We start from the raw sequence: 13,344 nt of genomic DNA on the forward strand, positions 1-13,344 counted from the left end.
AGGGGGGATATGGATCCTCCTTACTCCCTTCATAAATCAACCATCAGCCCATCTGGATCAGATTTATGCCCTGTCAGGGACGCTTGTAATTGGGGATGGGGCTGTTGCAGCTCTTCTTGGAGGTGTGTGTGGTTGTGTATGTGCTCGTATACATACATTCTTTGTGTGTAAGCGTGTGCATGCATTGAGCGAAGTGTCTTATGTGCGTGCGATGACACTGGCAGATAAATCTTGGGTCACTGCTCTATGTTGCGTGTTCTTTCCTCTCTCATCTTCGTCTTTCCCCTTCCCTGTTTTCCCCTGACTCCCTTCACCCCTCCTTCCTCTCTGGAGAGGTTTCACTATCCATTGAAAGGGTTGAACGGTGTGTCTTGTGCAGAATACAAAGCAGGAAGCGAGAACGGGGAAAGGACTCTGAGAGACTTGAGATGCTTATCCTAATGTGATTCAAAACACTACTGAAATTGACTCGCAACAAATGCTTAATGACTCACAACTGCAAGGCGCAACGCTCTGGTGAGAAGTGACTCAACACGTCATAATCGGAATCGATGTTTTAACGTATCTGAGTGACATTTTTAGAAGCATGTATTCAAATCCTTTTCCACATAGTGAAGGTCAAACCTTCCTTTTGATTTGTCAAAGTCATCTAACCAATTTCCTTGAAAGAACTTTAGCTAAAAATAAAGAAAGCATTAAGGGTTCTTTGGTTAGGGTTACTGAACCAATATCTTAGTGATTTTGGACATCCCAACGCATTGTTCAAGGGTACAGTTGCACATGATCAACATCTCACCTTTGGCTTGTTCCCATTGGTGTCCAACACCATCCTATAGTCGGAGCCATTGTTGCTGTAGCCGAGGCGGAACTTCTTCATAAAGACTTTGTTCTCACGGTGCTTCCCTCCCTGGATGATCAACCCCTTCACCAGCTTCTCCTCACCAAGATCCACCTGTAGCCATTCGCTGGTAAAGGGCTGGGGCTGGGGCAGCAGGGTCCACCCCGTCCTGCTGGTCAGCAGGCGGGCGTTCTCTGGTACCCAGCTCCGGTCCGTGTGGGAGGATGCAGTGATCTGGTTGTCAGTGATCAAACCTGATACCATGCCCAGCATGCCCGAGCATGGGTACTCTGAAAGACAAAAGGGAAACCGAAAAGTGCTTAGCTTTTTGATATGATGGAAACCTGCAAAGAAGACGGGTACATGGGTAACAAACGACTTAATCTATATCCAAAGGCTTGATGTTCAACATCATTTACCACGCCAAAGTCTAGTTTGGTGAGTTTCAGGTTCATACAGGGGCAACAGGGACAGTGAAAGTCAAAGAGAGAAGGACAATTCCCCAAACTCTTTGTGATGTTACTGTGATCTCTCTCTCTATTCTCTGTTCTCTTTCTCGTTCTCTCTCTGTCTGCAGATCTCATGCATACTAATTCCTCTGCCTGAAGCGGTTGTCTCCAGGCAGCCAATTAAAACCCTCCTCTCAGTTGGTGCTTCCACGTCCTGCATTCGAGGAGCGCCTTTTCTTTTCATCTCTGTTATCCACCCCCTCCTCGCTCTATAGACTCACATATACTCACACACACAAAAACACATTCTCTTTGAGTTTTATCTTCTGCTGCACTCATCTACCTTCTGCTCCACAGCTGTCAACATCTGTGGGACTGTGTCTTTTAATACCTCGTCGTTTCCTGTCCACATTTTCAAACTTTCTTCTCCTCCTTTTATTCCATGTCTCTGATCTGATTCTACCCCAATTCTCCGTAGGTTTTAGCATATTTGGATGCGTTTCCCATTCCTTTTCAAGAGCAGACAACCATTTTCTTACTTTTTCACATCCTTTTTTCTTGATGCCATCCCTCCATATCAAGAACTGAACAGGAAAACAACCTGTTGCTACAGCTCCGAAGCACTTGCATAAAAGATTTCTTTTTACTTTCCAGTTCCCCACAACCTGATTTCTACTTAGCAAAGTACCAATTTTTGAACACAAGTACCAGTTTTTGCACTTAACTAGTCCACCTGTGGTCCACATAAAAAAGAACCCGAATGGTCTATTTTTAATGTTCGACTCATACATTGAATTTGGACATCAGGTTTTCAAGGCTGCTTTGAGGAGACAGTAGTATACCCTGCTGTGAATTGTACCTGGATTATTTTTTGTTTTTTGAAAATGACCACAATGAACAAACAGATGAGTTTAGGTAGATGCAAATACATTATTTGCTCATATTCATGTTCAATTATATTCATGGTATTCAGGATTTAATGGTGCTAGCAGTCACAACTTTAGCTTTAGCTCAAAGAGCATATGTCAATAAATATTATACACTTCTGAAAAACATCAAGGAGTAAATGCTATATAATGATATATGCAGACACTGGTGCCTTATCATTCTGCCTAACTTCACACACATCTGCACTTAGAATACAGTATAAGTAGAACAGACTGGAGCTCATTACCCACTAGAAGTGTGATTAGTGATAAATCTTCTTGTCTGTCTATTCCTCGAACACTTAATCTCACGACACTGAGTCAGGGACCTGTGGTAAGCAATAACATATTTACTGTCTGGCTCCCGTAGAGGGTTACATCCGGGCATTATTACATCTTCTGAGTCTGTTTGAAACAAAGTGTGCACTGTGCATTGTACCGCTGCAGGACTCAATAGCGAAGCTGCATCTGGGAAAAGAGGGCGAAGACATGGAGAACAAGGCCTCATTCAGACTTTTCTTTCTCTGGTTATCTAAAGCAACTCTTATGCAGACCCGTGAGACACATCTCTGGTCCTACATTCTAGAAAACCGGAGCTCAAGGAACAAATGCTGGCGGTGCAGAAGACTTTCAACTGTTTTCAAAGTTTTTCTACCTTCTTCCTCTTTCGTCTTCGGCCAAGATCTGTTTGAGAGTGATCACAGGAGCTAGCCTTTGGTAGTGCAAAGCTAAGGCACTACACATTGGCCGCCTTTGAAGTGGGAGGATATGAGAAAAAGGTATATGTGTGTGATTGAAAGTGTATGTGTGTGTGTCTGATCTGAGTTGAGACACTTGGGTGAACTCCCTGTGTAATCTGGAGCTCTTAATCGACTTCAGCTGCGATCACAGAAGCTTCAGAGATGGCACGCACGCGATGACACACCCAGAGGAACAAACATGTGCGTGTGTTTGTGGACTGTAAGCCTGTAGATGGTGATACATGGCTATGCTGACCACATTATGGCTTTGGGTGGAGCATCAGTGGTTCATCACAGATATTTATATACGGTGGCATATTTACAAACAACTGGGCGGTGGATCTTGTTATTAATGAGTAGCTGTTTGTATCAGCAGGGGCACACGACCATGATGATTTAGTGAAAAAACATCTTGCAACATTCTGGGGTGCAACTCCTCCTCTAATCTGATGCCTTAGGCACTTAGAAAAAATGCACTTTAGAATAGTTTTAAATAGCTCCACACATTCTGGGGCCCTTTTTAGGATGCTACTATGGCAACACTTTTCAAGAAATGTGGAGCTGCACTAAAAAGCCCTCCATATTTCTTTCAGCAAAAGTTTTCCAGTAAAGTTTTGGTATCAGGGATTCATAACTCAAGGTAAAGCGGAGTGAGTCATTGAGTTTATGCAGCCCTCAAGAGCCTCACAAGTTCTCTCTCAGACTGTATTGCTAGCATGCAGTGGAGCTGGCAGTGTCTTCAGAGCACCCAGGGGTGCTGACGTCCTTACGGAGGCCCTGTGGTGACTTCGATCCTATGATGTGTTTACGCTCTGCGCAGCGGTCTGGTACTGCGCCTGAAACACACGCCCCAGCTGTAACCCTGCTGTACCCACAGTGCCTTGTCTCTGCCATTACATGAACGGCCACACATATTTACTCCAAACACACACATAACATTCAGACGCTTCGGATATGAGCGCATTTAGCTGACTACAACTAATCCTGACCCTAACTTTAATCCAAGGCTTAATCCTGCACTAGCATTAGTGACACAACATTGCTGTTTTTTTCCTGTCCTTTAAGATATATCCCTATCCAAGTACAGAAGAACAAAACACACATGCAAGCACTAATTAACATTCAATAAACATGCTCATAAACCCATAGAGAAGCAGACAGATGTGCTAAAACCATATGAAAGTGAGCCTCACACACACACACACACACACACACACACACACACACACACACACACACACACACACACACACACACACACCACTCATTAAAACAACATCGACGAAAAGGCGAAGATGAGAAGAGCTTTGCCAAAATCAAAGCTCTGTAAGCAAAAGACAGACTGTGGCTAAAGAGAAGGCTGAGACCGGATCAGCAGGAGGGATGGGACCATATAGATCCCACCCAGCTCCAGCTCTCTCTGCCTGCCAGCTGTTGGCTCCATTTATATTGAATGAGGTACATCTAAACGTGGGGTAACATAAATAGGTAATCCTCCTTCATGTGCCACTCCTCTATTATGCAGCAGCTTGCTTTAGCCTTAGAGCAGGACTCTCACAGAAATAGAGCATCATCTCACACCTGGCAGGAGTGTTTGTGCAACTGGGACCGGGATTGCAAATACCAAGTATGTTGTAACAAGAACAGAGCTAAACCAACACGAGGACATGTGCAGAAATCATGAACAGGGTCAGTGGCATCATTTGATTATTGCATTTAAAGCGGTTTAGCATTTTGCTAGAATATATCCAGTATAATGGAGAGCTGTGTGTGAGCAAAGATAGAGCTGAGATGTGTGTGTGTGTGTGTGTGTGTGTGTGTGTGTGTGTGTGTGTGTGTGTGTGTGTGTATATATATGTATGTGGATCAGCAGGGATCCCAGCAGTACCAACCTGATATCTTACATCCATACACCTCGAAGCGCAGTGCAATGCCTGTTTCCCAGGTAACGGGACGGATCCGGACGAAGCGCGTCAGCGTGGGTTTGGGCAGCATCGTCTTGGTAACGTCTGTTGGGTTGGTGTTGCCTTGGAAAACCTGTGATCAAGGCAGAGAAAAAGTAAATTATTGACAGAACACGTTGAATTGAGATGCAGGGTGGAAGTTTTTCTGTGAGACCATGGCCACATTGAATGCAGACACAGAGAGCCGAGGCAGGCGAAGACTCAATGGGGTTATGATGCTGTAAGTATTGTCAAATCTGAAAATCGTGATCGGCCTTGCTGACTTTGAGTCAAGGTACTCACACAGAGTTGGAAATATTAATACTTAACACTCTTTACACTATGCTGTGTAACTTTTATTCATGAGACAAATGTCACATTTAAGATTGATTAAACTGATTTCCCTGTCACCCCTGAAATTGCCCTAGCACTTCCTCCTGTGCCACATGTTGCAGCACTAACAGGCCACGGCCTGTGACTGTGAAACCTGAGGCAGTATGTATAACACTGACAAGACCAGACTGGCTCAAGATGCCCTTTTCCTGTCCTCTGGTTCCAGATTTGGTCGAGGTTTTACTGCAGTGTCTTGTTTAAAGGTCAGAGATGTCACTGTTCTCCCCTGGGGTGGGTTGACAGTTTACTAGCACCATACGACGAGGCTGGCCACCCAGCAAAACAACTCCTCACAGTCCATCGCAGTTCATTCTGTGTAATTGAATCACACCGATGACCATACGACCTCCTGACCTCCCTGACAGAGCTAGCTATGGGGCAGAGAGGAATCCAGCTGAGAGGAGCAGGATGGACAGACAGACAGATAGAAAGATAACAGTTGCCTATGCCTCTGGAATCCAGTCCCTGAGCAACACCTGTCAACCACGTCACTAAGGGACCCTGCAACAAAGTCATCCACTCTCTTAAATGTCACACAGAGGCTCCTCTCCACTTGCCAGTAGAGTGGCTTTTTCCAGAGCTGCGCTAAGACGCCAAACTGCAGGCTCAGCATGTAGCAAATGGTGCCCCTCCGCACAAAAGCACTTTAGCGTGCGGAAAAACAGAGTCCGGGCTTACCACGGCACCTTTAAGCCCCCACTTTACAGAAGGGACTGTGTACTTCAGAGAGACCATAAAAGAATCAGGCCCGGGGGCATGTGTACACTGCAGCACAAACATGCTCGTTTGGATGCTCTGTTGTTGTTGAGACATTTTTTTGTTCCACTTGCGGCTTCGTCTTGTGGTATTTGCATGTCACACACACAGAACTGTCAGGCGCACACATGCCTCTCTGAGCCTCCGGACACCCAAAGTGGGGGGTGTGTTTGCTTCCAGATGGACAAAACCTGGTCTATTTGACGGGCTGATCAGCAATCAATGGTTACAGCCTGTTGCGCTCCGGTCAAGCATGCCAACCCGCCCTTCCTTTCTCTTCTCCTGGACCCACCTCGACCAGCTGCTCAAACATGACAGCCTCTCTGGTTTCTTTCCATCCCTATCGCCTTTAACTCTTGTTTGTCAAGTCCTTTGTCATCCGTGTTTCTTTTACGACGCGTTGACGGGTGCCTGACATAAAACAGTGGCTACATTCCTTACATAATCCTCCCTATACTACTGCAGTGCTGTATTAGCACTGCAGTCTGTGCTCGAAGTACCATCCACTTACACAGACTGTGGGTATATTACCATACTGAGGAAAGTGTATAATTGCAACTTGAGAGACAGAGACTCAAGTACATATAGCTTGGTATTCCCCCTTTTGTTGAGCTCAAAGGCAACTTGGAGGAGACCACAATTCAAGTCAGCTGGCTGCTTTACCAACATGGGTTATTCCAAGTGCAGCACATGTGCAGGGTTGGCTTTAAGGCAAAATACATAAAAATAAAGTATTTTTATCATCTAGTCCGCTCTGTCGCAGAGCTAGGGGGTGCAAAACTACGCAAGAAAGTTAGCAGAGCTTCATGTTTCCAGATCATTTCTCTGTAAAGTAAGTCATAACTTCTAGCGAGATGATGTCACTGCTTAACTCACAAAAGTTGAGAATAGAGTCTCCTACCTTTTGTTTGGAGCCTTCCTTCAAAGTGATCCAGTCCTCTCCATTAGAGCTGACATCCACTTTGTAGGACTTGACAAAGTAAATCCTCCGGGTCTCCTGGGAAATGGCGCCCTGGGTGCCTATGGCTGAGACAAATCGCAAGAACCCGAGGTCCACCTGCGGAGGATAAACAAAGAGATGAGACAACTGAGACAAAAAGGGCTTAAAATGATTTATCATATGAAAATTCCACAGGAGCTGGAAGAATGACAACGTTTTCCCTTTCAGTGTTTAGGAGAATGCTGATTAACCAGAGCAGATACATGTGAAATACAGCGCTCTTTGCCTGTTCAAATGCATGAATAATTTTTGCAGAAAAGGCTTTCAATGTACGGCCTATATTAATAATGCACTGACAAGCTGGAGAGTTAAAAATATAACCCCACTATTAGAATCACCTCTGGCTATAGTCTCATCAGCTGCTACCTGGAATTTAATAAACAGCAATGAAATGATATTCACATTAATGAAAGAGACACAGCATGACAACTTAATTTCCTGAGATGGGAGACAAGAGCTTATTGGATAAAAGTGAATGTTGAATAAAGCGGGGTCTGCAATCACATTATCAGAACTGGCCAGGAGGAAAGAGAGATACAGATTGAATATCAAATATTGTGCCTTTAAAATATGCAGGGCTTTATAAAGTAATCATGAACTGCGGCACATCACTGGAGGGCTATTTTATTTTCACGAGGAGACAACCAGAGGCGGTGGGGTCAGAGAGGCACGTGAGTCTGTGTCTGTGTGTACTGTAGTCGCGTGAATGTATTTTTCATGTGTGTGTGCGCTGCATTTAGAGCTGATGCTGGGCAGAGAAAGTCACTGGTTTGCATCAGACCTGGTAAAGGAGCCCTGTCTCCGTCTGCCAACCATCATGCTCATTGACAACCATGACCATTACTGCCAGGAAAGGGAAAACACACACAGAGTCTCTCTATATGTCACCCTGCCTTCTGTGTCTGTGGTAAGAATAGCCTCCAAATTGGCTTTTGATTATGTTAATGCTGCTGTCTGTTGCTGTTGCCCAACTTTACTGGGACTATAGGGCCCTGACTAGGAGCCTGGATGTGAGATCAGCTATCGCTACCTTTGAGATACACACCAGTGATAACAAATTGCCTCCCTTCGACCTCTGTTGTTGCTACTTAACCCAACCGTACCATCCCTTCATCCATAACGGAGGAAAAGAGAGGGTGTAGTGTTAAACTGAAAGGCTTTAAAAAGGAATGCCAACTCCTCAGTGTATGAAGCAGCTTGCTTAATTTTAACAAGCGATAACACTGTCTCTGACAGGCTGAGTTGACGTTAATGAGGAGTAATGGTGTTGCGTGCAGACGGCACTAAAACGCGGGAGCGATGCAGGAAGCCGGGGCGTTGGCTGGAACAGGTTTCCAGATCACGATGTGAGATGAGGCCTTTGATGTTGACGTGCGACGGGTTCGGGCTCTGATGAATGGCGACCAGAGTCTTGAGTGGATTACTGAGATTGACACAGAGGAGATCATCGGTATGTGCATGTGCAAGGGTGTGCAAGAAAGAAGGACAAGTGAAATCTTTTATGTGAGAGTGAGCCGACAGACGCAGAAGCGTGCACATATTTTAGAAAATCAAAGCCAGGGTGATCTGCCTTCAAAAATCTCCCCAGAGCTCCAGCATGTTAAAACCATACAGTCAGAGCCAGCCAGCTTTGTCTGCCAACCTTATATCCAGTACTGTGCCACACTTAATGACTCAGAGCAAAAGAGCAGGAAAGGAACATCTGCATGCCACAGAATGCTGGTCATTCCCGCTCCTCAAATTCACTTCCAGAAGTAAAAAGACATAAACAGATGGGAGCAATAAATGAGGTTCCACCGTGCTATTCTCTCACTCTCTCTTGGCTACTCAAAGGATTTGGATGGATGGAGACTAACAAAAAAGACAGTCACGTATAGAGACAGAATACTTTTGTTCCTGTCTACAGGCTCAAGGGGCTTATACAGTAAGTCCCAGATTTCTTTTGGGTCCACAAATAGAGACAAAATCAAATCCCTTCAGCCTCAGATGGTACCCATTTAATAACGCGGGAGCTGAATTCCTCTCCTACCTCTCCTCTCTGCTGGGTAAACGGCCATATATGCCAGTGCTGGACGACGCAAGCACAGAGGATGGCAGCGAGGCCTGTGCCGGCGTATATTAGCCCAGGCAGGTCTTTAACGTCTGTGTTTAAATGGCCAGCCTGACTCATTTCCAACCTGGAACAATGGCGATGCGGCTTACTGAAAAAGCTCACATAAAAAAGGTCTATTAGGAATTCTTGGCCTTGGGATGTTTTCTCTGAACGGATCTCATTAGGTGTAATGGAGAAGAAGAGCCTCTGGGAATGAAATGAGTGGCGGGGCTAATTGGGAACACTCATGGGCGCTCAGACTCAAACAATCTCAGAACCTGAGCATGCTGAAATATGGGTGGTTTGAAGAGGGTTGGATTGATATGACTTTAATCAACGTTCTGGGCCAACTGGAAAGTTTTTTTTTGCAAATTAATGTTTTTATTGAAAGGGTTCTGTGCCTTTGGGTGTGGTGAACTGAAGAGCTGAAACTTTCATAACTTTGTTCAACAGTTTTAGGGTCACACAAACCACAGAGGTGCTGGGGCAAACAGAATTAATGTAATTTTTGAAAGTTTTTGGCACAAAAGCTCAAATTTAATGATAGAGAATATACGTGACTGCATCAGGGTAAGCTGTGACGGGATGTGACAAGGGGAAAAATGATGAAAGACCGCAGAAGGAATGGAAAGAGGAAAGACGTAGAGGAGAGCGGAGCGGAGAAGGTCGAGAGGGGAAACCAGCCGCTGACAGTGATGCCTCAGAAGATGTGAAGGACAGAAGCATGGGGTCTCTGGTGAAGAAGTGCACAAGCTAGATCAATTTCACAGACAAGGGCTGATAACAGAGCCTGGGTAATGAGCAGAGCATGATTTATTAATGGCTGCTTGTTGGAGGCAGAGGAACGAGGCAGAGGCTGTGCTAACAGGCCGGGGTTGCGTGGGTCAGGGAGAGAAGAAGGGCTGCCAGGACGCTTGGATGTAAAGCACAGTCCGTCCCACACCACAGAGACCACAGTGAAAACAAACAGGCTAAGATAATGATTACTAGTGGGACTCCTTTTAGCCCAGAGCCACAGACAGCACTAGCTGACCTATATACATAAACCAATAACCAACATCTAGAAATCGCAAGCAGTGCAGAGTGGATCTTGGGTAAATAAATCACTCTCAGATGATAAACCATTTGTCATTGAGCCCTGAAAGGCTGAATCATGCTTAATGGGTGATGTAATCACTGTGCAGAAAGGTGTGAATTATGACTCCTAATCTAACGTCTATAGGGATGTGCTGCATTTTGAGACTTTGCTGATCCAGCAGAATGAAGCTGGTGTCTGTTTCACATTCACCATATTGTTATTTCTACTATGAGAGTGCGTGTTTGGACTGAAGCCCACCTATAGACAAATGACACTATGCATTCTGGGCATGGTGGTACACAGTAACTCATATCTGGAGGGACACACATACTCTGAGCCGTAAACATGCCAGGCAGGGTAAGAAATCACCGCACTTCTCAGAATCTTTCCATAGAGCGACAGCAGGCTGATATGTGGGCAGGACTTCAATGTGTCCTTGTCTCCCAGGAGTTTTTCCTGCCGAAGCACAGTCCAAAAAATGTTTGACTCTGTACAGTATGTGTGTGTGTGTGTGTGTGTGTGTGTGTGTGTGTGTGTGTGTGTGTGTGTGTTTTCTGGGTGTGCTCTATCTTCCTGTTGTGAGGCAAACTGATGATTCAAAGCCCCTTGCCTCACAACAGCCAGTGTACATGGCTCCAGTCGTTTTACTGACTAATGAAACCAGAAAGGCAGAAAAAGAATTAGTCGTGCTCGGGCTTGTAACATCAGCCAGTTAAAGCCTGGTGTGCATGCAATTAGATCAACATCCTGAAATCCACATCAGGCATTCGGATGAGGCGTATATATGTGTGGGAATACATGATGGGGAATGACAGACCAACAGTGTATTTATGTATTTATGTGTGTTTGTACAAGTTTGAGGAGATAATTTTCCAATTATCCCTTAACAGCAGTGGCAGCTGTGGGCGTGATCATTAGGTCTATTCGATACTCAGTGTATTGTCTCTGGGCTGCATGACTCAGATGTGCAGCAAGGCCACATGATATGTATTTGAGGCTAAGTCCTAGTCATTGTTGTGTGGGTGCAGTCAGGAGACATGTGGTTTATAAGGCTGGGGAGGCGGAGCGGGCGGTTGGGGGGGCATCCAAGAAAACAGCAAAGGCTCGAAAGCTTTATCTCTCGCTGCTTGATTGGCTTATAATTGAGTTGCCAAGAAGTTGTATGCAGCAATCCGTACTCTGGGAGAACTTTACTGAATACTTTCTTTTAAATCCATTTCTCTGCTCCCCCAGCAGAGTGGGGAAAAATAGCTTCCCGTCTGTGTGTGTTGTGTGTGTGGGCTGCTGACTGAATAACCGAGGCCTCTGGGGAATGAGTTTATTCGTTTTCCCTCACCAAAAACAACAACAAGAGAAATGCCGAGGGTGAGAAAGGAGGGAGCGCTTCTTTGTGCTCCAAAGTCAAAGAGCAGCTGTTAGACATAGACAGAGACCCCCCCGTCATGGAAACAACCTCTGGAAATGCTTTATGGATCTCAAAGCATGGTATAGTCAGAAGAAAGATAGCCTAGAATCATTCTGGGGCCATCACATAGATGCAGGTCCCTTAGTCACCTGTTTTTTTGCACTCAAATTCTGATTATATGTCTTTTGTATGCTAATGAGAGAAAGTTGACATATTTGAGAACTGAGATGCACACAGCTACTTTGCTATGCAGATGTGTTTCTAGCCCCAAATGGAGTATTTCTAAACCAGCTTTCAGCTGTCTGTTCGCTAATTTCACCTACAGTACTTTGGTGGCGGAAGCTTTTTGGAATAGCTCCATTACCTGAAAGTGTAATTAATTCTCCTTTCATGAAAATTGTATTACTCAAATGCTGCAGGACCTATGAGCTCCTCTCACGACCTTCCATTTATCACAATATTCACCTGACGGAATTACAGTTTATTTTTAGCCCCCGACACCTCTTTGGTGGCATTAAATTATGCATGTCTTCCCATGCGCCGATCATCTGTTTTCCTGACAAAGGGGGATGTATAGGTCTAACGACAGCTGTAATAAAATAAAAGGTTGTCTGGGGTTGTTGTGTGTGAAGAGCACTCGGGCTCAGATATGTACTGTTGCATGATTAAAGGTTTCAGTCCCAGCTGTTAGAGGAAGCATTTTAACAGTCTTGTTTTTAAGGTTTCCTTCCCTCTGAATCATCTTTAGGACTCCAGGGTCATTCCCATCCTTGCAACACACACATGACTAACAGTCTGAGTAATGGTGAAACTAAGAAACCGTGATCAGGAAGGATAAGAGGGCGACCTGAAGGTGTGTCATGTCTGGAAGCTGCCTGATGATCCTATCCCCAGCATACACATCCGTACACGAACGTTTAGTGATGACGAACTGGCTGGAGGTATTTTCCATGTCTATAGCGCAGACAGTGAAAATGACACTGATTACGGCTGAGCTGAGTTTTTGTCTCTGGGTACTTATGCAGCACTGTTTCATTTCATTACATCATGCCATCCTTCATGTTTCGATTTCTAGTCCCACTTTTGGGCTACTCCACTCGAATATGGGTCTCTATCCTCCCATTGATTTTCCAATTGAGAGCGAGGCCTGGGAGCAGCGAGGCACAGACAGCATCCATTGTTTCCATTTGTACGACACGATGATGATCTCACCGGCAGCCACATTGCCAGCATCCGCTCCTGCGCTCTCACTAGACTTCATCAGCTCAGAAGCTGCTGTTAATTACCAGTCCATATTCTAATTACTCATCACTCGGCACGGCGGTAAGCCCTGGAACGGGGACAGAAGTGAGGAGAGAGAGACAATGGCAATGAAGGGGGCATTTCTGCAACTCATTGACCTGGGGTAATTGAAAGCACATTTGGATGAGAAGGAAAACAGGATATGGCAGAGTGAGCTGGTTCAGCGTCTGACGCTGGCCTCTGCACTCTGGGCTGCGGAAAAGATAAACGCTACGGTGTGCAATTAGTGGTTGTTTGGTTGGTCAGGCGGCGGGACTCAATCTGTTATCTTTGCTAAGTGCCCCGAGTTTCACAGTGCTGTTTGCTCTGCTGGATCGCATGAGGAAATACAAGGCTTTAAAGTCCCATGTAAACCCGTGACAAGTTTGCCTGTAAATGGTTGACTTTACCTTGAGATTAGTATGACATCCTGGAGATAAACG

At 45.2% G+C, this 13,344-nt stretch overlaps 1 protein-coding gene across 3 annotated transcripts in view; it reads right to left on the bottom strand.

Moving 5' to 3' along the window:
- nrp1a (neuropilin 1a) overlaps positions 1-13,344 on the bottom strand; it is a 59,997-nt gene that overhangs the window by 9,857 nt on the left and 36,796 nt on the right. For all 3 annotated transcript variants that reach the window (XM_051410649.1, XM_051410651.1, XM_051410650.1), the window contains 3 exons: positions 6,947-7,102; positions 4,846-4,990; positions 797-1,128 (listed from right to left, as the gene is read on the bottom strand). In XM_051410649.1, the coding sequence (XP_051266609.1) occupies positions 797-1,128; positions 4,846-4,990; positions 6,947-7,102 (633 nt within the window). The remainder of the gene's footprint in view (positions 1-796; positions 1,129-4,845; positions 4,991-6,946; positions 7,103-13,344) is intronic.

The sequence above is a fragment of the Dicentrarchus labrax genome, unplaced genomic scaffold (genome assembly GCF_905237075.1).
Source record: "Dicentrarchus labrax unplaced genomic scaffold, dlabrax2021, whole genome shotgun sequence".
NCBI lineage: Eukaryota > Metazoa > Chordata > Actinopteri > Moronidae > Dicentrarchus > Dicentrarchus labrax.